Source organism: Oncorhynchus gorbuscha, linkage group LG12, assembly GCF_021184085.1.
Source record: "Oncorhynchus gorbuscha isolate QuinsamMale2020 ecotype Even-year linkage group LG12, OgorEven_v1.0, whole genome shotgun sequence".
NCBI classification, from domain to species: Eukaryota; Metazoa; Chordata; class Actinopteri; order Salmoniformes; family Salmonidae; genus Oncorhynchus; species Oncorhynchus gorbuscha.
In genome coordinates this window covers 13,260,365-13,285,689 of record NC_060184.1, presented here as the reverse complement: position 1 = coordinate 13,285,689, position 25,325 = coordinate 13,260,365, and the positions used below count along the sequence as shown (strand labels likewise).

At 44.6% G+C, this 25,325-nt stretch overlaps 1 protein-coding gene across 1 annotated transcript; it reads left to right on the top strand.

The window, feature by feature from the left end:
- Positions 1-14: 14 nt before the first annotated feature.
- LOC123991562 (PR domain zinc finger protein 1-like) lies at positions 15-25,227 on the top strand. The gene is made up of 7 exons (XM_046293191.1): positions 15-158; positions 2,569-2,847; positions 14,001-14,120; positions 18,975-19,227; positions 21,267-22,300; positions 23,006-23,134; positions 23,474-25,227. Exons 1-7 carry the CDS (start codon positions 132-134, stop codon positions 23,774-23,776), a joined length of 2,145 nt encoding a protein of 714 aa, XP_046149147.1. The 5' UTR covers positions 15-131; the 3' UTR covers positions 23,777-25,227.
- The last annotated feature ends 98 nt before the right edge of the window (positions 25,228-25,325 follow it).

Below are 25,325 nucleotides of genomic sequence, written 5' to 3'. Positions count from 1 at the left end.
AGAGACAGAGAAAAGGAAAGAGAGCAAGAGAGAGACAAGGAGATAGGGTGAGAGAGAGTGAGAGAGAGAGAGGGGAGGGAAGTAGAGGGAGCACACGCAGACACTGGAGGAGGACACAGATAACCTGTCCTATGTGTGGGTCCTCTCAAGGCTTCACAGTAAGTATTCATTCACCATCACCACCCTCTTCTTTGTTACCAGGTCTGTGTGTGCGTGTGTGTGTGTGTATAAATTAGGGTTTCAGTCACAAAGTTGTTTTCACACACAGCACAGATTTCACTTTGCTCGTCTCATTCAAAAGGTCTTATTTTGTTTAATTTGGTGTGACAGTCTTACAAGGATACAGAGATTGTGATATTGGAGTTGTAGGCTATCATGAAGTTTCTGAAAGCCTGTGTTTTTAGTCACTCACGACACAGATTTCACCTTATTCCTCTAAAGTTCATGTGGCGATGTTTTCTCATGAGGCCACAGCTGTGTGGCTTTGAATCATCATGCATCGATTTCAGAGTTTATTTTCTGCTATGTCAGTTTCATGGTTTCATGGTTTCATAGTGTATTTTCTGCTTTGTCAGTTTCATAGTTTCATGGTTTCAGAGTGAGCTGTCCGTTGTGACAGTCATTCCACTCGGCGGTGGTGCGTACCATACACACATTGTGAAATGTCATCTATCAATGTTGGCCAATCAGTGTACAGTTCTAGAGAAGATGGAATTATTTGTGTTCTAATTCATTATTGCTTATTGCTATTATAAACTGGTTACCAACATACTTAGAGCAGTAAAAATAAATGTTTTGATATACCACGACTGTCAGCCAATTATCCTTCAGGGCTCGAACCACCCAATGTATAATATGATATCACTGGTGATTTAAAGTGAAGATAAGAAATGTTGGGAAACTTCAACTTTATCTTCCCTCGACTGGGATAAAAAGACAAACTGGTACTCTGTAGCTCAGCTCGTATAGCATGGCGTTTACAACGTCAGGGTAGTGGGTTTGGTTCCCAGGACAACCCATATGGAAAATGTATGCACAGATAATGGTAAGTCCCTTTGGATAGAAGCGTCTGATTAATGGCACATAGAACCACCAGCCATCTTCTGATTGTATTCCACCCAAACGTCTGCGTTTACCTGCAAAGGCACTATATGGATCTAGGATTTTAACTCTGGATCTAAGATTAGGATTTGAACTCGATCTAGGATTAGCATTTTTCAGACTAACTCCATCCAATCTTTCTGTGTTCATGGCTTTGTCCAGTCTTGATGAAAATCTTTTCACACTACTGAGTGGAGTCGAGCCAAGCTGTACTCCACTGGTTTGGTCCTGCATCCATCATAGGTGCCGGAACCGGCTTGGAAAGGACCATCTGAAAAGAAAATGTCCAGGTCAGAATACCTCAGGCGCATGCACAGACAGACGGACGGACGGAGAGAGGGAGACACAGACAGACAGACAGACAGACAGACAGACAGACAGACAGACAGACAGACAGACAGACAGACAGACAGACAGACAGACAGACAGACAGACAGACAGACAGACAGACAGACAGACAGACAGACAGACAGACAGACAGACAGACAGACAGACAGACAGACAGACAGACAGACAGACAGACAGACAGACAGACAGACAGACAGACAGACAGACAGACAGACAGACAGACAGACAGACAGACAGACAGACAGACAGACAGACAGACAGACTGAGCCAAGTCCCAGTCAGTATAGAGAGGAAGTCTGGGATGATTCACTGGTAATGCTGGTTTCCTCCTTGTGAAAGTGGTGGCTGACACTCCTTATTTGACGTGCACAGGAACCCCTTCCTGAAACCTGGGGTCCTGTTTTGGACGCTTACAGGATGTTTGGAACAGGGGGCAGCGATGGTGGGGTGGATGGATGGTGGAGTGGTGGAGGGATGGACGCTACCCTTTGAAGTTTGTTTGTCCGTTAGTATTCGGTGGGACACTTAGTTAGGGTACCCCCCTCTTTGACTGGTCGACAGCCCTCGTATCCCGCTGTTATCTCCTTCCTCTCTGTCTCACACCTCGGCCTCTTTACTTCCACATTTAGCTCTATTCAAGACAGAGGAGAGCTTCCTCCTTCAGCACACTTTATCCGCTGTTTGTTTTCCACAATGGTTTTCCACTGCTTAGGACAGCAGGAGAGAGAGAGATATATAGGAGAGAGAGAGAGATAGAAGAGAGATATATATAGGAGAGAGAGATATATAGGAGAGAGATATATAGGAGAGAGAGAGAGAGAGAGAGAGATAGAAGAGAGAGATATATAGGAGAGAGATATATAGGAGAGAGAGAAAAAAACAAGAAGAAGATAGAGGAACAGAAGAACAGAGGAACAGGAGAACAGAGGAACAGGAGAACAGGCGAACAGGGGAACAGGAGAACAGGAGAACAAAAATAAATAAGGCAGAACTTGGAGAGATAAAAGAAAGTGAAAACAGGAAGTCCATGACTTCCCTGATTACTTGGGCTATTGCACATTAGAATGATCTTATGTTATCATTATCCCATTCTTATCCTTCTTCTTCCATCTCTTCTAGGCCTCCTCCCAGCACAGCACAGTTATGTTAACCTCAGATAGCTCCCCTTCACCTCACACCACAGTGGTCACCACCCCGACCATGTCGGACTCAGACCCTCAGGACCCAGACATGACCCACTGGAGTGAAGCTGAGTTCCAGGAGAGGTGCACCTACATTGTGAAAGACCACACGTTGGATGAGGAACTGGAGAACCACCCAGAGAACCAGGACAAGACCAAGGCTGAGAGGTCTCTACCCAGAAACCTGGTCCTGAAACGCTGCCTTGACTCTGCAGAGGTATCCTGAACACCACACCTCCCTGTATATGGGAGATGTATTTGGCCATGCATGATGCTTCTTTGTGGGGGCCTTCTAGTGTGTGTGTGTGTGTGTGTGTGTGTGTGTGTGTGTGTGTGTGTGTGTGTGTGTGTGTGTGTGTGTGTGTGTGTGTGTGTGTGTGTGTGTGTGTGTGTGTGTGTGTGTGTGTGTGTGTGTGTGTGTGTGTGTGTGTGTGTGTGTGTGTGTGTGTGTGTGTGTGTGTGTGTGTATACACAACTGTGTGCTATATGTTATGTGAAAACTCCACTCCCATCCCTCCATCCTTCCCCAGGGGAGGAAATGCTTGACACACCGTTTTCTAATTCCAGTTTTTCCTCTGTGTCTCTTCCTCGCTGCGAACATCTTAAGGAACATACAAAGACAATAGACAATGAGCGCATCCCAAATGGCACCATGTTCCCTATGGGTCCTGTTCAAAGTTAGTGCACTATAAAGGGAATAGGGTGCCACTTGGGACACAGGTTCTGTCTTCACAGCCACAGCCGTAGGTCACTATGATTAGTTGTTACTTTACATTCTCGGTTCCCATTGTCCCCTACCTTACCATTAAACCGTAAAGCGGAGACACTGAGACCCACCTCCTGTATCTATGCCCCACGGATCGGTCCGAGGAGAAGTGGATCTGCTAGCTCGATCAACATGAAAGATAGAACGTGGATGTGCGGTTTGATGTTTAAGGGGCAAATCCTTGTACTTGTACTTAATAAGTAGAATTTTCACACAGTCATGCAATGATGTCAATGGGAGACAAAGTACATTTTAACTTTAAGCAGAAGTTAGGATTCCCCCTTTACTGAACAGGAGACTGAATGAGGCCATTATTTGAATTCTTTCCAAATGGATCCTTCCTAACACCCTTCCTTGAAGTGATCCCAGATTTGAGGTGATTGGATAGGTGAAAGTGAGGGGTTCCACTGAATCGATGTCATCTGTCCAAATCAGTGATAGCATCAAGGGAGGTAGTATGGATTTTCAGAGTATTCAAACATGACCCGGATCAAAGTGTGTCTAATCTAATGGCATGGGCAGCGTTTGTCAATGTGAATATACCATCACTTTTTGCAACACTTTGACTTTGAGGTGTGTGCTCGTTCAGTCAGTCAGTGCATTGGCGTCAGTATGAGGATTACTCCATGCTCGGTGATGCTGCCTGCTGCTTTAAGAGGATACGTTTCACAAACAGACAGTGTAATCCACAGGAGGCTGGTGAGGGGAGGATGGCTCATAATAATAGTTGTAATAAAGTCAATAGAGTGTTATCAAACATATGGTTTCCATGGGTTTGAAGTTGTTGGATGCCATCCATTCACTTCGTTCCAGCCATTACTATGAGCCCTTCCTCCCCAATTAAGGTGCCACCAGCCACCTGTGGTGTAATCCCTAGAATGAGGGAAAAGTGGTAACTCTCTGTAAAATCAGAGGAGTGTGAGTCCAGGTGTGTTCAGGTAAATAGCAGCATCCCCATCACCCTCTAATGATGTCTATCTGGAGTCTGGACTATGCTAAAGACTAGGGGGAATTACAGGTGTAGTCTGGGGTGGTATGGGACTAGGACAGTCCATCCACTATTCAGCCAGCAATGAAAATAATAGACTGACGTTAAACTGAAAAATAGTATATAGACAATATAACTCTTATATATTGTGTGTGTGTGTGTGTGTGTTTGGTTTTACTATCCTTGTGGGTACCAGCAGTCCTCACAAGGACAGTAAAACAAGAAAAATTCAGACAGTGGGGGACATTTTGACAGTCCCCACAAGGAAAAGCCTATTTTAGGCTTCGGGGTTAGGTTTAAAAAAATTATCATCTATACTGTATATACAAGTATTTATACAGTACCCCTTGACTTATTCTACATTTGTTGTGTGTTACAGCCCTAATCAATCTACGCAGAATATCCCATAATGACAAAGTGAAAACATGTCTTCAGAAATGTTAGCAAATGTGTTGATAATGAAATACATAAATGTCGAATTTACATTTGTAATTTTTATTAGGATCCCAATTAGCTGACGTCGTAACACCAATTAACAAAACATTACAAACAACCACAAATCAAGACTTCACAAACATTCAACAAGTAGACAATACAGACAATGAAATACCTGACAGGAAACTCAGTTGATGCTTCCTATTTCCTGTCCAGTCATATGGTCTATCACATTAAATGTTCTTTCTATTTCCTGTCCAGTCATATGGTCTATCACTTTAAATGTTCTTTCTATTTCCTGTCCAGTCATATGGTCTATCACATTAGATGTTCTGTCTATTTCCTGTCCAGTCATATGGTCTATCACATTAGATGTTCTGTCTATTTCCTGTCCAGTCATATGGTCTATCACTTTAAATGTTCTTTCTATTTCCTGTCCAGTCATATGGTCTATCACTTTAAATGTTCTTTCTATTTCCTGTCCAGTCATATGGTCTATCACATTAGATGTTCTGTCTATTTCCTGTCCAGTCATATGGTCTATCACATTAGATGTTCTTTCTATTTCCTGTCCAGTCATATGGTCTATCACATTAGATGTTCTGTCTATTTCCTGTCCAGTCATATGGTCTATCACATTAGATGTTCTGTCTATTTCCTGTCCAGTCATATGGTCTATCACATTAGATGTTCTGTCTATTTCCTGTCCAGTCATATGGTCTATCACATTAGATGTTCTGTCTATTTCCTGTCCAGTCATATGGTCTATCACATTAGATGTTCTGTCTATTTCCTGTCCAGTCATATGGTCTATGACATTAGATGTTCTGTCTATTTCCTGTCCAGTCATATGGTCTATCACATTAGATGTTCTGTCTATTTCCTGTCCAGTCATATGGTCTATCACATTAGATGTTCTGTCTATTTCCTGTCCAGTCATATGGTCTATCACATTAGATGTTCTGTCTATTTCCTGTCCAGTCATATGGTCTATCACATTAGATGTTCTGTCTATTTCCTGTCCAGTCATATGGTCTATCACATTAGATGTTCTTTCTATTTCCTGTCCAGTCATATGGTCTATCACATTAGATGTTCTGTCTATTTCCTGTCCAGTCATATGGTCTATCACATTAGATGTTCTGTCTATTTCCTGTCCAGTCATATGGTCTATCACATTAGATGTTCTGTCTATTTCCTGTCCAGTCATATGGTCTATCACATTAGATGTTCTGTCTATTTCCTGTCCAGTCATATGGTCTATCACATTAGATGTTCTGTCTATTTCCTGTCCAGTCATATGGTCTATCACATTAGATGTTCTGTCTATTTCCTGTCCAGTCATATGGTCTATCACATTAGATGTTCTGTCTATTTCCTGTCCAGTCATATGGTCTATCACATTAGATGTTCTGTCTATTTCCTGTCCAGTCATATGGTCTATCACATTAGATGTTCTGTCTATTTCCTGTCCAGTCATATGGTCTATCACATTAGATGTTCTGTCTATTTCCTGTCCAGTCATATGGTCTATCACATTAGATGTTCTGTCTATTTCCTGTCCAGTCATATGGTCTATCACATTAGATGTTCTTTCTATTTCCTGTCCAGTCATATGGTCTATCACATTAGATGTTCTTCTATTTCCTGTCCAGTCATATGGTCTATCACATTAGATGTTCTGTCTATTTCCTGTCCAGTCATATGGTCTATCACATTAGATGTTCTGTCTATTTCCTGTCCAGTCATATGGTCTATCACATTAGATGTTCTGTCTATTTCCTGTCCAGTCATATGGTCTATCACATTAGATGTTCTGTCTATTTCCTGTCCAGTCATATGGTCTATCACATTAGATGTTCTTTCTATTTCCTGTCCAGTCATATGGTCTATCACATTAGATGTTCTGTCTATTTCCTGTCCAGTCATATGGTCTATCACATTAGATGTTCTGTCTATTTCCTGTCCAGTCATATGGTCTATCACATTAGATGTTCTGTCTATTTCCTGTCCAGTCATATGGTCTATCACATTAGATGTTCTGTCTATTTCCTGTCCAGACATATGGTCTATCACATTAGATGTTCTGTCTATTTCCTGTCCAGTCATATGGTCTATCACATTAGATGTTCTGTCTATTTCCTGTCCAGACATATGGTCTATCACATTAGATGTTCTGTCTATTTCCTGTCCAGTCACATGGTCTATCACATTAGATGTTCTGTCTATTTCCTGTCCAGTCACATGGTCTATCACATTAGATGTTCTGTCTATTTCCTGTCCAGTCATATGGTCTATCACATTAGATGTTCTGTCTATTTCCTGTCCAGTCACATGGTCTATCACATTAGATGTTCTGTCTATTTCCTGTCCAGACATATGGTCTATCACATTAGATGTTCTGTCTATTTCCTGTCCAGTCACATGGTCTATCACATTAGATGTTCTGTCTATTTCCTGTCCAGTCACATGGTCTATCACATTAGATGTTCTGTCTATTTCCTGTCCAGTCATATGGTCTATCACATTAGATGTTCTGTCTATTTCCTGTCCAGTCATATGGTCTATCACATTAGATGTTCTTTCTATTTCCTGTCCAGTCACATGGTCTATCACATTAAATGTTATTATTTTTGTTTTCTTGAAGGTGGATTTTTCAATTTTATTTTACCTTTATTTTACTAGGCAAGTCAGTTAAGAACAAATTATTATTTTCAATGACGGCCTAGGAACAGTGGGTTAACTGCCTGTTCAGGGGCAGAACGACAGATTTTGTACCTTGTCAGCTTGGGGATTTGAACTTGCAACCTTTCGGTTACTAGTCCAATGCTCTAACCACTAGGCTACCCTGCCGATTAACTTTTTGCCTGAGAAATATGGATTGGTAAAGAGTTCCATTCAGCTGAGAAATATGGATTGGTAAAGAGTTCCTTTCAGCTATGGATCTGTATAAAACTGTAGATTTAAGGCGATTCGTTCTTGGTTTGGGTTGTTTTAGCTGCCCTGAATTTGCCTGTTTGGTTTGGTGGTTATACGTGTTGCTAGTATGCACTAACTGGCCTGAAAAATACTGTGTTTAAAAAACAAAATACAACATTCCTATAGAAAATCAGAAGACTGCATAGTAATTTGTTTTTAACGTGAAGCCATGAGAGATTCTGATGTGTTTGGATAATATTCATACGGTTAGAGCAATGAAGAGCTAATCTACCAGCCCTGTTTAGAGCAATGAAGAGATAATCTACCAGCCCTGTTTAGAGCAATGAAGAGATAATCTACCAGCCCTGTTTAGAGCAATGAAGAGCTAATCTACCAGCCCTGTTTAGAGCAATGAAGAGCTAATCTACCAGCCCTGTTTAGAGCAATGAAGAGCTAATCTACCAGCCCTGTTTAGAGCAATGAAGAGCTAATCTACCAGCCCTGTTTAGAGCAATGAAGAGCTAATCTACCAGCCCTGTTTAGAGCAATGAAGAGCTAATCTACCAGCCCTGTTTAGAGCAATGAAGAGCTAATCTACCAGCCCTGTTTAGAGCAATGAAGAGATAATCTACCAGCCCTGTTTAGAGCAATGAAGAGCTAATCTACCAGCCCTGTTTAGAGCAATGAAGAGCTAATCTACCAGCCCTGTTTAGAGCAATGAAGAGCTAATCTACCAGCCCTGTTTAGAGCAATGAAGAGCTAATCTACCAGCCCTGTTTAGAACAATGAAGAGCTAATCTACCAGCCCTGTTTAGAGCAATGAAGAGCTAATCTACCAGCCCTGTTTTGAGCCATTTGGAGCTTTTTTATATATCTTTCTTTGCTGCAGATGACCATACAACTGGACAGTACTCTAAGTGTGATAGGACCAGGGATTGACCATATAACCAGACAGTACTCTAAGTGTGATAGGACCAGGGATTGACCATATAACCAGACAGTACTCTAAGTGTGAAAGGACCAGGGACAAAAATCACCTGATTCAGGTGCCACATCACTCCCTTTGGCAGTGATTACAGCTGTTACTCTTTCTGGGTAAATCTCTAAGAGGGTTCAACACCTGGATTGTGCAACATTTTCCCATCATTATTTCCTCAAATCTTCAAGCTCTGCCAAATTGGTTGTTGATCATTGCTAGACAACCATTTTCAGGTCTTGCCATAGATTTTCAGGTAGATTTAATTCAAAACTGTAGCACAGTAACATTCACTGTCTTGTTGGTTTATTTGATATATTTCACCTTTATTTCACCAGGTAGGCTAGTTGAGAACAAGTTCTCATTTGCAACTGCGACCTGGCCAAGATTAAACGTAGCAATTCGACACATACAACAACACAGAGTTACACATGGAATAAACAAAACACAGTCAATAATACAGCAGAACAAAAGAAAACAAGAAGTCTATATATAGTGAGTGAAAATGAGGTAAGATAAGGGAGCTAAGGCAATAAATAGGCCATGGTGGTGAAGTAATTACAATATTTTGCTTGTGCTTAGCTTCATTTTGCTTCTTTTTATCCTGAAAAACTTCCCAGTCTTAAAGATTACAAGCATACCCATAACATGATGCAGCCACCACTATGCTTGAAAATATGGAGAGTGGTACAGTATGCAGTAATGTGTTGTATTGGATTTGCCCCAAACACAACTTTGTATTCAGGACAAAAGTTAATTACTTTGCCACATTTTTTGCAGTATTACTTTAGTGCCTTGTTGCAAACAGGATGCATGTTTTTGAATATTTGTATTCATGTACAGGCTTCCTTCTTTTCACTCTGTCAATTAGGTTAGTATTGTGGAGTAACTACAATGTTGTTGATCCATGATCAGTTTTCTCCTATCACAGTCATTACACTCTGTAACTGTTTTAATGTCACCATTTGCCAATTGGTGAAATCCCTGAGGACGCCTGTATCGTTGTAGTGACTGGGTGTATTGATACACCATCCTAAGTTTAATTAATAACTTCACCATGCTCAAAGGGATATTCAATGTGAAGGTTTGCCCAATTCTGAGGTCATGAGTACTCTGGAGCAAGTTTCATAAACGATCTCTCTGTACTTTGCTCAGTTCACCTCTCCTTCAATCCTGTCTAGTCTTCCAGTCCCTGCCGCTGAAAAACATCCCCACAGGATGATGCTGCCACCACCATGAATCACTGTAGAGATGGTGCCAGGTTTCTTCCAGACGTGGCACTTGGCATACAGGCCAAATAGTTCAATCTTGGTTTCATCAGACTGGAGAATCTTATTTCTTATGGTCGGAGAAATCTTTAGGTGCCTTTTGACGAACTCCAAGCAAACTGTCAATGTGCCTTTTACTGAGGAGTAGCTTCCCTCTGGCCACTTTACCATGAAGGCCTGATTGGTGGAGTTTCGCAGAGATGGAGAGTTCTTGGGGACATTCAATGCTGCATAAAAGTTTTGGTACCCATCCCCAGGCCTGTGCCTCGACACAATCCTGTCTTGGAGCTCTACGGACAATTCCTTCTACCTCATGACTTGGTTTTTGCTCTGACATGCACTGTCAACTGTGGAACTTTATAGAGACAGAAGTGTGCCTTTTCCAAATCATGTCCACTCAGTCGACGTTACCACAGGTGAACTCTAATCAAGTTGTCGAAACATCTCAAGGATGATCACCTGAGCTCAATTTTGAGTCTAAATACTAATGTAAATAAGGTACATTTGCAAACATTTCTAAAAACCTGTTTTCGCTTCATCATTATGGGGTATTGTGTGTAGATTGAGTGGGAAAACAATATTTAATGCATTTTAGAATAAGACTGTAACGTAACAAAATGTGGAAAAAGTGAAGGGGTCTGAATACTTTCCAAATGCACTGTATTATACAGCATACATATAGCCCTGTATCTATCTTCAAAGGTGACAGTATGAGTCAGCAATTACCATGACTATAGGTCCTCTAGGGTTTAGTGCCGTTGGTTTCCCGATATGATAGGGGTGTGTCCAACAACACCCTATCCCTTCATCCCCGCCCCGGAGGCTAGAGACAGAGGGGGTAAGTTTCACAAGTAACACCTTCAGGAGCGAGAACAAGAGTTGTGTTCTGATTAACTCATTAAATATTTACGGTGTGAAAGAGGACAGCTTTCCTTTTCACACTCTCAAAGTGAATGCCAGTTGTCATTGAGAAACTCTTTTCATAAAAGCTTCCTCTAACCTGTGTTTTTCTACTGGCGTGACCTTATATGTGCTGAAATGGTGGGAACATCTACTGGCTTGGCTTACTTTATATGTGCTGAAATGGTGGGAACGTCTACTGGCTTGGCTTACTTTATATGTGCTGAAATGGTGGGAACGTCTACTGGCTTGGCTTACTTTATATGTGCTGAAATGGTGGGAACGTCTACTGGCTTGGCTTACTTTATATGTGCTGAAATGGTGGGAACGTCTACTGGCTTGGCTTACTTTATATGTGCTGAAATGGTGGGAACGTCTACTGGCTACTGGCTGAAATTGGCTTACTTTATATGTGCTGAAATGGTGGGAACGTCTACTGGCTTGGCTTACTTTATATGTGCTGAAATGGTGGGAACGTCTACTGGCTTGGCTTACTTTATATGTGCTGAAATGGTGGGACGTCTACTGGCTTGGCTTACTTTTATATGTGCTGAAATGGTGGGAACGTCTACTGGCTTGGCTTATATGTGCTTTATATGTGCTGAAATGGTGGGAACGTCTACTGGCTTGGCTTACTTTATATGTGCTGAAATGGTGGGAACGTCTACTGTCTTGGCTTACTTTATATGTGCTGAAATGGTGGGAACGTCTACTGTCTTGGCTTACTTTATATGTGCTGAAATGGTGGGAACGTCTTCACACTTCACACAGTTTGGATGACATGATTGAGTTACGTGTTCAGTGCATTTGGAAAGTATTCAGATCCCTTCCCTTTTTTACATTTTGTTACGTTACAGGGCTATTCTAAAATTGATTAAATTACTTGTTCCCCCCATCAATCTATACACAATAGCATAATGACAAAGCAAAAATATTTTTTTGTAACAAAAAAAATAATAATCACATTTAATTAAAAAAACTAATGAATTACCTTTATTTACATAAGTATTAAAACCCTTTGCTATGAGACTCAGGTGCATCCTGTTACCATTGATCATCCATGAGATGTTTTTACATCTTGACTGGAGTCCACCTGTTGTAAATCTGATTGAGTGGACCTGATTTGAAAAGGTACACACCAAGAGCCTGATGGTTACTCTAACATAGCTCCAGAGTTCCTCTGAGGAGATGGGAGAACCTTTCAGAAGGACAACCATCTCTGCAGCACACCACCAATCAGTTAAAGGCACATGACAGCCTGCTTGTAGTTTGCCAAAAGGCACCTAAAGGACTTTCAGACCATGAGAAACAAGATTCTCTAGTCTGATAAAACCAAAATGAAACTATTTGGCCTGAATGCCAAGTGTCACGTCTGAAAGAATCATGGCACCATCCCTAAGGTGAAGCCACCATGGTGGTCGCAGCATCATCCTGTGGGGATGTTTTTCAACGGCAGGGACTGGGAGGCTAGTCTGGATCGATGCAAAGATGAACAGAGCAAAGTACAGAGAGATCCTTGATGAAAACCTGGTCCAGAGCACTCATGACCTCAGACTGGGGTGAAGGTACACCTTCCAACAGGACAATGACCCTAAGCACACAGCCAAGACAATGCAGGAGTGACTTAGGGACAAATCTCTGAATGTCCTTGAGTGGCCCAGCCAGATCCCAGACTTGAACCAGAATTAACATCTCTGGAGAAATCTGAAAATAGCTGTTCAGCGACGCTCTCCATCCAACCTGACAGAGCTTGAGAGGATCTGCAAAGAAGAATGGGAGAAACTCCCCAAATACCGGTGTGCCAAGATTGTAGCGTCATACCCAAGAAGACTTGAGGTTTGCCATCACTGCCAAAGGTACTTCAACAAAGTACTGAGTAAAGGGTCTGAATACTTATGTAAATGTGATATTTCAGTTTTTTATTTTTCTGAAAACCTGTTTTTGCTTTGTCATTATGGGGTATTGTGTGTAGATTGATTAAGGGGACTACATTATTGCATCGATTGTAGAATAAGGCTGTAACGTAGTAAATGTCTTAAAGTAATGGAATGTCATTTCTCTTTGCTTATTTGGGCTGTTCTTGCCATAATATGGACTTGTTCTTTAACCAAATAGGGCTATTTTCTGTATACCACCCCTACCTTGTCACAACACAACTGATTTGCTCAAACGTATTAAGAAGGAAAGAAATTCCACAAATGTTAACAAGGCACACCTGTTAATTGAAATGCATTCCAGGTGACTACCTCATGAAGCTGGTTGAGATAATGCCAAGAGTGTGCAAAGCTGTCATCAAGGCAAAGGGTGGCTACTTTGAAGAATCTCAATTTTGAAATATAGTCAGGAAGTTAATGCTTGGTTGCAAATGGGTCTTCCAAATGGACAATGGCCCCAAGCATACTTTAAAAGTTGTGGCAAAATGGCTTAAGGACAACAAAGTCAAGGTATTGAAGTGGCCATCACAAAGCTTTGACCTCAATCCTATAGAACATTTATGGGCAGAACTGAAAAAGTGTGTGTGAGCAAGGAGGCCTACAAACCTGACTCAGTTACACCAGCTTTGTCAGGAGGAATGGGCCAAAATTCACCCAATGTATTGTGGGAAGCTTGTGGAAGGCTACCCAAAACAGTTGACCCAAGTTAAACAATTTAAAGGAAATGCTACCAAATACTAATTGGGAACACACTGGGAATGTGATGAAAGAAATAAAATCTTAAATAAATTATTCTCTACTATTAATCTGACATCTTAAAATAATGTGGTGATCCTAACTGACCTAAGACGGAATTTTTACTATGATTAAATGTCAGGAATTGTGAAACTGAGTTTAAATGTATTTGGCTAAGGTGTATGTAAACTTCCAACTTCAACTGTATATACATTTGTGTGTTATTGTTGGTTTAGTCTGTATGAAACATTTACAATAACATGTTTGAAAGAAAGGAAACAGTTTCCTGGTGTGTGGCTAGTTAGCTGGAACTACCATATATCTGACATGACAGTCAGAGGTTGTATCCAAGAGAATCTTACTCTATGTTTTCTCAATGGGCATTCACTTTGTCATCTTATCTTCTGAATGGTCCATTGTTTGATGATGTTATTTCCTGTGTGGTACAGGTGCTTGGGGTGACCAGTCGGGAACTCATTCCGAAGGGGACGCGGTTCGGCCCTCTGGTTGGCCAGAGCTACACCAATGACACGGTGCCCAAAGATGCTAACAGGAATTACTTCTGGAGGGTAAATGAGGGGCATTGTGGGAACTCATTTTGGTCATATCCTGTTAAATTCTAAAAAGGGGGAGGGGGGGCAACAATTGGCACTTGTGGTCTCACATCCTGTGTAATATCTGTTTGTGTGTGTTTCTATGCCAGCCGCGTGTCATTTTTTAAATATCCTGCAAAGACTGTGTATGATAATGTGTGTTTGCTCATTGGTGAGAAGGCAGCATGAGGTCACACACACAGCTGTTTAGTTTCACTGACACCGTGGTTCTCCTCTCTCTGCTCCTCTCTCCGCTACTTTCGGCAGTGCCATGGTCTCACTGCCGGGAAACACATACTGTAGCACACACACAAACACACTGACTAAGCAAGGAAGTGGCTTAGGGTCTGCGAGCCACGACTTCCACTTGCAAATAACACAGCTAACGGGCGTAGGCCTGCAAACAGCATAGTCACGATGACAGACCTACAGATACAGTCCCAACACAACATCTAAACAACAGGGCCACAACACAGACATGAGATCAACATAGATGACCTAGACACTAAAGTCATGAGTCAATCTGCAAATAACACGGCTTCCGGACAAAGAGCAGCAGACAAAGTGATGTAAAGAGTTTAGCAGAGAAAGTGATGTAAAGAGTTTAGCAGAGAAAGTGATGTAAAGAGCTTAGCAGAGAAAGTGATGTAAAGAGCTTAGCAGAGAAAATGATGTAAAGAGTTTAGCAGAGAAAGTGATGTAAAGAGCTTAGCAGAGAAAGTGATATAAAGAGCTTAGCAGAGAAAGTGATGTAAAGAGTTTAGCAGAGAAAGTGATGTAAAGAGCTTAGCAGAGAAAGTGATGTAAAGAGCTTAGCAGAGAAAGTGATGTAAAGAGCTTAGCAGAGAAAGTGATGTAAAGAGCAGCAGAGAAAGTGATATAAAGAGTTTAGCAGAGAAAGTGATGTAAAGAGCAGCAGAGAAAGTGATATAAAGAGTTTAGCAGAGAAAGTGATGTAAAGAGCAGCAGAGAAAGTGATATAAAGAGTTTAGCAGAGAAAGTGATATAAAGAGCTTAGCAGAGAAAGTGATGTAAAGAGCTTAGCAGAGAAAGTGATATAAAGAGCTTAGCAGAGAAAGTGATGTAAAGAGTTTAGCAGAGAAAGTGATGTAAAGAGCTTAGCAGAGAAAGTGATGTAAAGAGCTTAGCAGAGAAAGTGATGTAAAGAGCTTAGCAGAGAAAGTGATGTAAAGAGCTTAGCAGAGAAAGTGATATAAAGAGCTTAGCAGAGAAAGTGATATAAAGAGCTTAGCAGAGAAAGTGATGTAAAGAGTTTAGCAGAGAAAGTGATATAAAGAGCTTAGCAGAGAAAGTGATGTAAAGAGTTTAGCAGAGAAAGTGATATAAAGAGCTTAGCAGAGAAAGTGATGTAAAGAGCTTAGCAGAGAAAGTGATGTAAAGAGTTTAGCAGAGAAAGTGATGTAAAGAGCTTAGCAGAGAAAGTGATGTAAAGAGCTTAGCAGAGAAAGTGATATAAAGAGCAGAGAAAGTGATATAAAGAGCAGCAGAAAGTGATGTAAAGAGTTTAGCAGAGAAAGTGATATAAAGAGCTTAGCAGAGAAAGTGATGTAAAGAGTTTAGCAGAGAAAGTGATATAAAGAGTTTAGCAGAGAAAGTGATATAAAGAGTTTAGCAGAGAAAGTGATATAAAGAGTTTAGCAGAGAAAGTGATATAAAGAGTTTAGCAGAGAAAGTGATATAAAGAGTTTAGCAGAGAAAGTGATATAAAGAGTTTAGCAGAGAAAGTGATATAAAGAGTTTAGCAGAGAAAGTGATATAAAGAGTTTAGCAGAGAAAGTGATATAAAGAGCTTAGCAGATAAAGTGATGTAAAGAGTTTAGCAGAGAAAGTGGGAAAGGGTGATAGAGCAGAAAAGCAGAGAGAAAGATCCAACTGAATATAGTCTGAGAGGGACTATTGTAAGAAAACACTGTCATCGGTCGTTGTGTCAATTCGCCCGACTGTTTTGCTCTCCAGGAATGTGTAGTCATTTAGGTGCGCTGTATGGGAACATAGGTCTGATTGAAGTTAGAGTGGTATAACTTTGCACAGTCGATTGTGAGCGGACTCGAGTAGAGTCATCGTACTGTCATTCCAGTCGATGATCAATGTCAAAAACAAAACCCACAGAATAACCCCCCCCACCCCCACCCCAAACCCACAGATTAACCCCCCCCCACCACCACCCCAAACCCACAGATTAACCCCCCCCACCACCACCCCAAACCCACAGATTAACCCCCCCCCACCACCACCCCAAACCCACAGATTAACCCCCCCCACCACCACCCCAAACCCACAGATTAACCCCCCCACCACCACCCCAAACCCACAGATTAACCCCACCCCCCACCACCACCCCAAACCCACAGATTAACCCCCCCCACCACCACCCCAAACCCACAGATTAACCCCCCACCACCACCCCAAACCCACAGATTAACCCCCCCCCACCACCCCAAACCCACAGATTAACCCCCCACCACCACCCCAAACCCACAGATTAACCCCCCCACCACCACCCCAAACCCACAGATTAACCCCCCACCACCACCCCAAACCCACAGATTAACCCTACCCCCACCACCACCCCAAACCCACAGATTAACCCTACCCCCACCCCACCCCAAACCCACAGATTAACCCCACCCCCACCACCACCCCAAACCCACAGATTAACCCCACCCCCCACCACCCCAAACCCACAGATTAACCCTACCCCACCACCACCCCAAACCCACAGATTAACCCCACCCCCACCCCACCCCAAACCCACAGATTAACCCCACCCCACCACCACCCCAAACCCACAGATTAACCCCACCCCACCCCCACCCCAAACCCACAGATTAACCCCACCCCACCCCCACCCCAAACCCACAGATTAACTCCACCCCACCCCCACCCCAAACCCACAGATTATCCCCACCCCACCACCACCCCAAACCCACAGATTAACCCCACCCCACCACCACCCCAAACCCACAGATTAACCCCCCCCCACCCCCACCCCAAACCCACAGATTAACCCTACCCACACCACCACCCCAAACCCACAGATTAACCCCCCACCCCCACCCCAAACCCACAGATTAACCCTACCCCCACCACCACCCCAAACCCACAGATTCACCACCCCAAACCCACCCCCCCACCACCACCCCAAACCCACAGATTAACCCCCCACCCCCACCCCAAACCCACAGATTAACCCTACCCCCACCACCACCCCAAACCCACAGATTAACCCCCCCACCACCACCCCAAACCCACAGAATAACCCCCCCCCCCCACCCCAAACCCACAGATTAACCCCCCCACCACCACCCCAAACCCACAGATTAACCCCACCCCACCCCCACCCCAAACCCACAGATTAACCCCCCACCACCACCCCAAACCCACAGATTAACCCCACCCCACCCCCACCCCAAACCCACAGATTAACCCCCCCCACCACCACCCCAAACCCACAGATTAACCCCCCCACCACCACCCCAAACCCACAGATTAACCCCCCCCACCACCACCCCAAACCCACAGATTAACCCCCCCCACCACCACCCCAAACCCACAGATTAACCCCCCACCACCACCCCAAACCCACAGATTAACCCCCCCACCACCACCCCAAACCCACAGATTAACCCCCCCCACCACCACCCCAAACCCACAGATTAACCCCACCCCACCACCACCCCAAACCCACAGATTAACCCCACCCCACCCCCACCCCAAACCCACAGATTAACCCCCCACCACCACCCCAAACCCACAGATTAACCCCACCCCCACCCCCACCCCAAACCCACAGATTAACCCCCCCACCACCACCCAAAACCCACAGAATAAGCCCCCCCCACCACCCCAAACCCACAGATTAACCCCACCCCACCCCCACCCCAAACCCACAGATTAACCCCCCCCACCACCACCCAAAACCCACAGAATAAGCCCACCCCCACCCCCACCCAAAACCCACAGATTAACCCCCCACCCCCACCCCAAACCCACAGATTAACCCCACCCCACCACCACCCAAAACCCACAGAATAAACCCACCCCCACCCCCACCCAAAACCCACAGATTAACCCCCCACCCCCACCCAAAACCCACAGATTAACCCCCCACCCCCACCCAAAACCCACAGATTAACCCCCCACTCCCACCCAAAACCCACAGATTAACCCCCCACCCCCACCCAAAACCCACAGATTACCCCCCACCACCACCCCAAACCCACAGATTAACCCTACCCCACCCAAAACCCACAGATTACCCCCCCCACCACCACCCCAAACCCACAGAATAAGTCCACCCCCACCCAAAACCCACAGATTAGCCCCCCACCACCACCCCAAACCCACAGATTAACCCCACCCCACCACCACCCAAAACCCACAGAATAAGACCACCCCCACCACCACCCCAAACCCACAGATTACCCCCCACCACCACCCCAAACCCACAGATTAACCCCACCCCACCACCACCCAAAACCCACAGAATAAGCCCACCCCCACCCAAAACCCACAGATTAACCCCCCACCACCACCCCAAACCCACAGATTAACCCTACCCCCACCAACACCCAAAACCCACAGATTAACCCCCACCACCACCACCCCAAACCCACAGATTAACCCTACCCCCACCAACAGCCAAAACCCACAGATTAACCCCACCCCACCGCCACCCAAAACCCACAGATTAAGCCCACCCCATCCCACCACCACCCAAAACCCACAGATTAAGCCCACCCCACCCCACCACCACCACCCAATATATATATATATATATATATATTCCCTCTCTTTCTCTCTGTCCAGGTGTTTTCAGAGGGTCGGTTACATCACATCCTGGATGGCTTGGATGAGGAGAAGAGTAACTGGATGCGCTACGTCAACCCAGCCCATTGTCACGGAGACCAGAATCTGGCGGCGTGCCAGACTGGCATGGCCATCTACTTCTACACAGTGAGAGCCGTACCACCGGGCCAAGAGCTGCTTGTGTGGTACTGCCCGGAGTTAGCCAACCGCCTCAACTACACACCCCCAGGAGAGCTCGCCACAGAGAGAATTGGTACGTTTTGTAATGCAGAGGTCTGAAACTTGTGGCACAGCAGTTATCTCCAGCGCGCAAACTGCTGTTTTGTGGCCCCCTCGACTAACATCAGATTCATATTGGAATGAAGCCTGCTACTAATGCACTTAATACATTTTACTGCTAGGCCAGGCTAACAGATCCAATCCCATTTCATCCAATCCAATAAGGCATGGGACAATGTGAAATCTCTGATACTTGTATTCACTGTGGTGAGTGGAGGAGAGAGAAAATCAATTTGATCAATGAGTGTTCGGAACAACGGAGCAATTCCTAGAGTTTCCTAGAGCTTTGGGTGGATATTCAAAGTGGGTGGATATTCAAAGCCAAAAGCGCTGTCAAAGGTCCAGGCGCCTGACACAATCTTTGTGTGGGTGTTTAACCAGTAATAAAAGTCACACCCACAGGCCTTTGTGAAGGAGGGAGACAAGGAAAGGAGAGAAGATCTAGCTCCATGTGTCACCAAGAGGAGTTTTGTCTCTTCGTAAGGCGAGACCAATTTCAGGTCTCAAAGCAAGGTTTCAGTTTCCTTTTTTCCAATGCACACATACACATACATACTCTCTCTTTCCCTCTCACACGCACACACTCTCATTCACACACACACACAAACAAGGCTTCTGTGTGTGAGTGTGTGAGTGTGTGTTGGGTGTGAGTGAGAGAGAGAGTGTGTCTGTGTTGGGGGTGTTTGTGAGAGAGAGAGTGTCTGTGTGTGTGTGTGTGTGTGTGTGTGTGTGTGTGTGTGTGTGTGTGTGTGTGTGTGTGTGTGTGTGTGTGTGTGTGTGCGTGTGTGCGTGTGTGTGTGTGTGTGTGTGTGTGTGTGTGTGTGTGTGTGTGTGTGTGTGTGTGTGTGTGTGTGTGTGTGTGTGTGTGTGTGTGTGTGTGTGTGTGTGTGTGTGTGGCGTGATGTCTGTCTGTCTGTCTGTCTGTCTGTCTGTCTGTCTGTCTGTCTGTCTGTCTGTCTGTCTGTCTGTCTGTCTGTCTGTCTGTCTGTCTGTCTGTCTGTCTGTCTGTCTGTCTGTCTGTCTGTCTGTCTGTCTGTCTGTCTATCTGTCTGTCTGTCTGTCTGTCTGTCTGTCTGTCTGTCTGTCTGTCTTGGACAGAGTGTATGGGTCCTTTTTAAAGAAGTAGCTCTGATTTAACTAAAAGTTACTGTATATAACACTGAATTCAACTAAGAGTTACTGTATATAACGCTCTGAATTCATTTAACTGATATCAAAAAGAATCAAGACTCCATTTGACTAGGTTGGGATGTGACTGTGTAAAGCCCCTTCACCAGCCAACACACACAGGTCTGCTAGCTGGAACTTGTCTCCTATAACCACTCTCTCCCTCCCTCAGCTTAATCTGGGCCCTGATCAGCCGACTAATGTTTCACCCTCAGTATCAGCTTCCATAGAGCGCCCGGACAGGTCTGTTAGTGAGAAGCAGATGATCTTAACAGCTGACTGACATAGGTCTGAGATCTGAGACGAGTTCATAAAAAGTAGAAAACAACTGGTTGAACTGGAGTTATTTCCTCTTTTAGAGCGGAGTGAGTGGCTGAGAACTAGAGAAGTGATGTCATAGATAGGGGCACAGTGGACATGGTCTCACACTGAAGGTATGTGTGTCAGGTGGTGTATCTGTGGCGATGGGTTCCACTGTAAAAAGGGAGTGACACTGACTCATAAACAATGGCTTCTACTGTCAAAAGAGAGTGACACAGACTCATAAACAATGGCTTCTACTGTAAAAAGAGAGTGACACTGACTCATAAACAATGGGTTCTACTGTAAAAAGAGAGTGACATAGACTCATAAACAATGGGTTCTACTCTAAAAAGAGAGTGACACAGACTCATAAACAATGGGTTCTACTGTAAAAAGAGAGAGACTGCAACTTGCGATTGTGTCATGTGCATCCCATGTGTAGAACAGTTGACTAAACTCATCAAGCTGCAAATGATAGTTTCAAGGTACTTTCGTGCAGCAACATTTTACCCTAAGTATGTGTGTGTCTTTTTTGTCCCACAGAGCACAACCAGGTTTGCGGGAAGAGGGGGTACAGCATGTCCGAAATCCTGAGGAAGGAGCCCACCAAGCCCCATTCCACTTGCCCCCTACTCCCCGAATCCACACTGTCCCCAACCTGCAGCCCTTTCCTACCCCTCAGCCCCCGTTTGGTCTTCCCCAGCTACCCACCTATCCTATACTGTGCCCCCCCCATCCCCAGAAGAACCCTGGACAACAGCCCTGTCACCCCCCACATGCACTTTCCTGTCAATCCTACCCCGGGTGTCTCCATCACACCCAAACATTACCCAGAGTCCTCAGTGCCAGGCCAGATGTACCTCAGTCAACGGTGCAGTCCCTACCGCATACCTCACTATCCACTTGGCCTTAACAGCATACGACCTCACACATACCCCCTGTGCAGTGACAGACTAGCTCCACATATACCACTTCCACCTCACATGCTGCCCTTTGAGGGGTACCCGCACTTCCTGCACCCATCAGCCAATGGACACAAAGAGCTCCCGGTTTCACTGTCCACTACACACAAAGACCTCTCACTAACCAATGGCAGCAGAGATATGCCCTTTGCACTGACAAAAAAACACGTAATTTGTTTGACGACCAGTGGGCGCAAACATCTTGGTGACCTTATGCCCTCACCAAACCAATACCTCAAAAACCTCACTGTAACACCAACAGACAACATCATGGACTCTAAACATGCCCCTGGCAGCAGCACCTTCGATAACCAGCCTCTACCAGCCACGTCCAGGGCCTCATCCATGGCTTCATCCCCTCTCGCACCCAGGGGAGGCTCACCGCTGGCAGGCCTGGCTGCCTCCTCTGACGACCTCCCCTCCAAGCCCACATCCGCCCTGCTGAGTTCCAGCCACAGTGCAGAGGAAGGGGCAGGAGACCTGCGGAAGGCCAGACATGGAAGACGGGTCATCGGGTACAAGACCCTGTCCTACCCGCTCACCAGGAAGAACGGGAAGATCCGGTACGAGTGCAACGTCTGCAGCAAGATCTTCGGGCAGCTGTCCAACCTCAAGGTCAGTCAGTCCTCCATTAAATAACTGTCCAACCTCAAGGTCAGTCAGTCCTCCGTTAAATAACTGTCCAACCTCAAGGTCAGTAAGTCCCCCGTTAAATAACTGTCTAACCTCAAGGTCAGTCAGTCCCCCGTTAAATAACTGTCTAACCTCAAGGTCAGTCAGTCCCCCGTTAAATAACTGTCCAACCCCAAGATCAGTCAGTCCCCCGTTAAATAACTGTCCAACCCCAAGGTCAGTCAGTCCCCCGTTAAATAACTGTCCAACCCCAAGGTCAGTCAGTCCCCCGTTAAATAACTGTCCAACCCCAAGGTCAGCCAGTCCCCCGTTCAAAAACTGTCCAACCTCAAGGTCAGCCAGTCCCCCGTTAAATAACTGTCTAACCTCAAGGTCAGCCAGTCCCCTATTAAATAGCCAATATCGGAGATTACAAGTACATTATGTCTAGATGATAGTTTATGTTGATAGGACATCATGATTTAAATAGATTTGTTTATAGAATAGTTCGTGGTCATATGCACATCCTTAAAAAGCTAAGGTGCAGGGGGCAATTAAGTATGCATGAAAATAACAGAACGACCCGCACACTTTTCATGAAATAGATTTGTTTCAGCCTGTTTTTTTATCTTTCCGCTTCTTTTATGTTATTTTTAATTCTATCATTCTATGTTTCTTCCTCCTTGCTATTCTGTTGCCTTTCTCCAGGTTCACCTGCGTGTCCACAGTGGAGAGCGGCCCTTTAGGTGTCACACCTGCACTAAGGACTTCACCCAGCTGGCCCACCTCCAGAAACACTTCCTGGTTCACACTGGGGAGAAGCCACATGAGTGCCAGGTACAGAAGGCTGAGATCTGATTATCTTCTTATCTAGAATATCTCTGTGCCTGTCGGTCTGTTTATCTGGAATATCTATTTATCTATCTGTCTGTGTCTGTCCGTGTGTCTGTCTGTTTATCTAGAATATCTGTCTGTCTGTCTTTCTGCCTGTCTGTCTGTTTCTGTCTGTCCCACAGCGTCACTATGCCATACCCCCCAAAATGCCCATGAGACTACAAAACATTGCTTAATCAAGCCTCTTTTCCAAGATTAGCAAGTATGAAATCTTTGCCTTTACGTCAACTAACATTTGAACCTCTCTCATTGCTTTGTGCTCCATCTTTTCCCTCACTCCAGGTGTGCCGCAAGCGCTTCAGTAGCACCAGCAACCTGAAGACCCACCTGCGTCTCCACTCAGGCGAGAGGCCCTACAAGTGCAAGCTGTACAGCGTCCCGATTCACCCCAACATGTTCACCTTAAGCTCCACAAGCGCCTGCACACTGTCGAGCGCCCACACCGGTGCCCACTCTGTCCACGCTCCTAACTCCACCACTGCCTCCTCCAGGGCTTCTGCCCCGCTGACTCCACCCTCTCAGGCTCCGCCCCCTCAGTTGAAGAGCTTCACTGCATCAACACCGAGATGGAACAGTTCGACCTGAGAAAGGCGGCAGAACGCTAAAAGAAGATGGTGATGGAGGCCGGAGAAATGGAACACCTACATCAGAGTCTTACTGCAAGAGATGAGAACCTCCAGCCACCAAGCGAGCGCTGATAAGAATGTGTTATTCCTGGAGCTTGGATTCTACGAAGCAGCAGCAGCAGCAAGGTAGTCCTCGGTCCTTAGAGGCTGCAGCATCGCAGCCTCCCTCTGCATGCTGGCCATATCAAACCTGAGTCGGTCATATGATATATCAAACCACTAATACCCTTTCACACTACTGAGCCTAGACATCCCAAGCCCAGCTGTACTTCACTGGCCTGATTGATTATTCATCCACATTATTTCCTGGAAACATATACTGGAAAGGACAATGTGAAAAATAAATAGCCGGCAAAGTACAGCTTGGTCGAAAGTTATAGTGTGGAAAGGGTACAAGAGACAGCTACCTATAATCCATCATGCTGACAGTGGCTGATAGTGACCTTGACTGTTGGAAGCAAGGCTTTGTCTCCATGACAGAGGTCTTTCCTCTCAAGGCTATGGGAAGAAGTGGGACAACCATGAGAACCTTATTGTGAGAGCATATAAACATGAGACTTGTATTGTACCTATTAAATCCTCAGCCTTATTATTAATTTAAGCTACTTATTGTAACCTGAGGAAGCCAGAAAGACAGGGAGATTTGTGATCAAATGTTTATAACAGGGTTCTATTTACTACCATCTGCTTTTGTACTACTTGACGATGTGGAGTAATAACAGAAATGAGACAATTCATGTCTTACTTTAAATTTGTATGTGTTTATTCACTTTTTCTGTGTGTGAGTTGATTTACTGAATTGATTTTATGAGTTGATTTAATGTGCCTCAAAGGAAGTTGTTATCTTGATGAATTCTCCTTCCTACTGCAGTCGCCCACATTGTGTTTCAGAGCTCTGGTAATGAATGACAAGTCGCTGATACATACTCACATGTACGGTAGCTCTCTCTCTCTCGCTCTCTCTCACACATACACACACACACACTTCAGAAAATCTGCTTTTCAAATCAAAACTAAGTATTACCGATGTGTGATCAGAATCAGATGTTGGTCAGGATTCAGAGTTTGAAATGAGATAAGCGTGTGTGTGTGTGTGTGTGTGTGTGTGTGTGTTAAGTGCGTCCGTCCATGTATTCTCTCTCAAATGTGTAACTTCCAGTTGCCAGCAGCAGTTGAACTCATACATACGGGAAACTGTTCACACATGAGATGCTCCTCACTTTCGATCACATACACAACCACCCACTCTTTATGTCCCACACACTACTATTGAGACCAATGTGCTGACTCCCCAGAGATGTGGATGATGAAACTGAAACACATGCGTAAATGATTCATTTAGTTTCCTGCAACAATCCAGTAAATTGTTATACAGGGTATCGATTTAGACCACAACTTATTCAAAGTTCTGTCCCCACCATTTCCCCTTTCACTCAAGGATACATTATCTCACACACACACACACACACACACACACACACACACACACACACACACACACACACACA

Excerpts from the sequence above, each read along its gene's own strand:
- LOC123991562 (XM_046293191.1), top strand. The coding sequence starts at position 132 with ATGTGTGGGTCCTCTCAAGGCTTCACA. Across the intron at positions 19,228-21,266 it reads GCTCGCCACAGAGAGAATTG|AGCACAACCAGGTTTGCGGG; the intron begins GTACGTTTTGTA and ends TTTGTCCCACAG. Across the intron at positions 22,301-23,005 it reads GGCAGCTGTCCAACCTCAAG|GTTCACCTGCGTGTCCACAG; the intron begins GTCAGTCAGTCC and ends GCCTTTCTCCAG.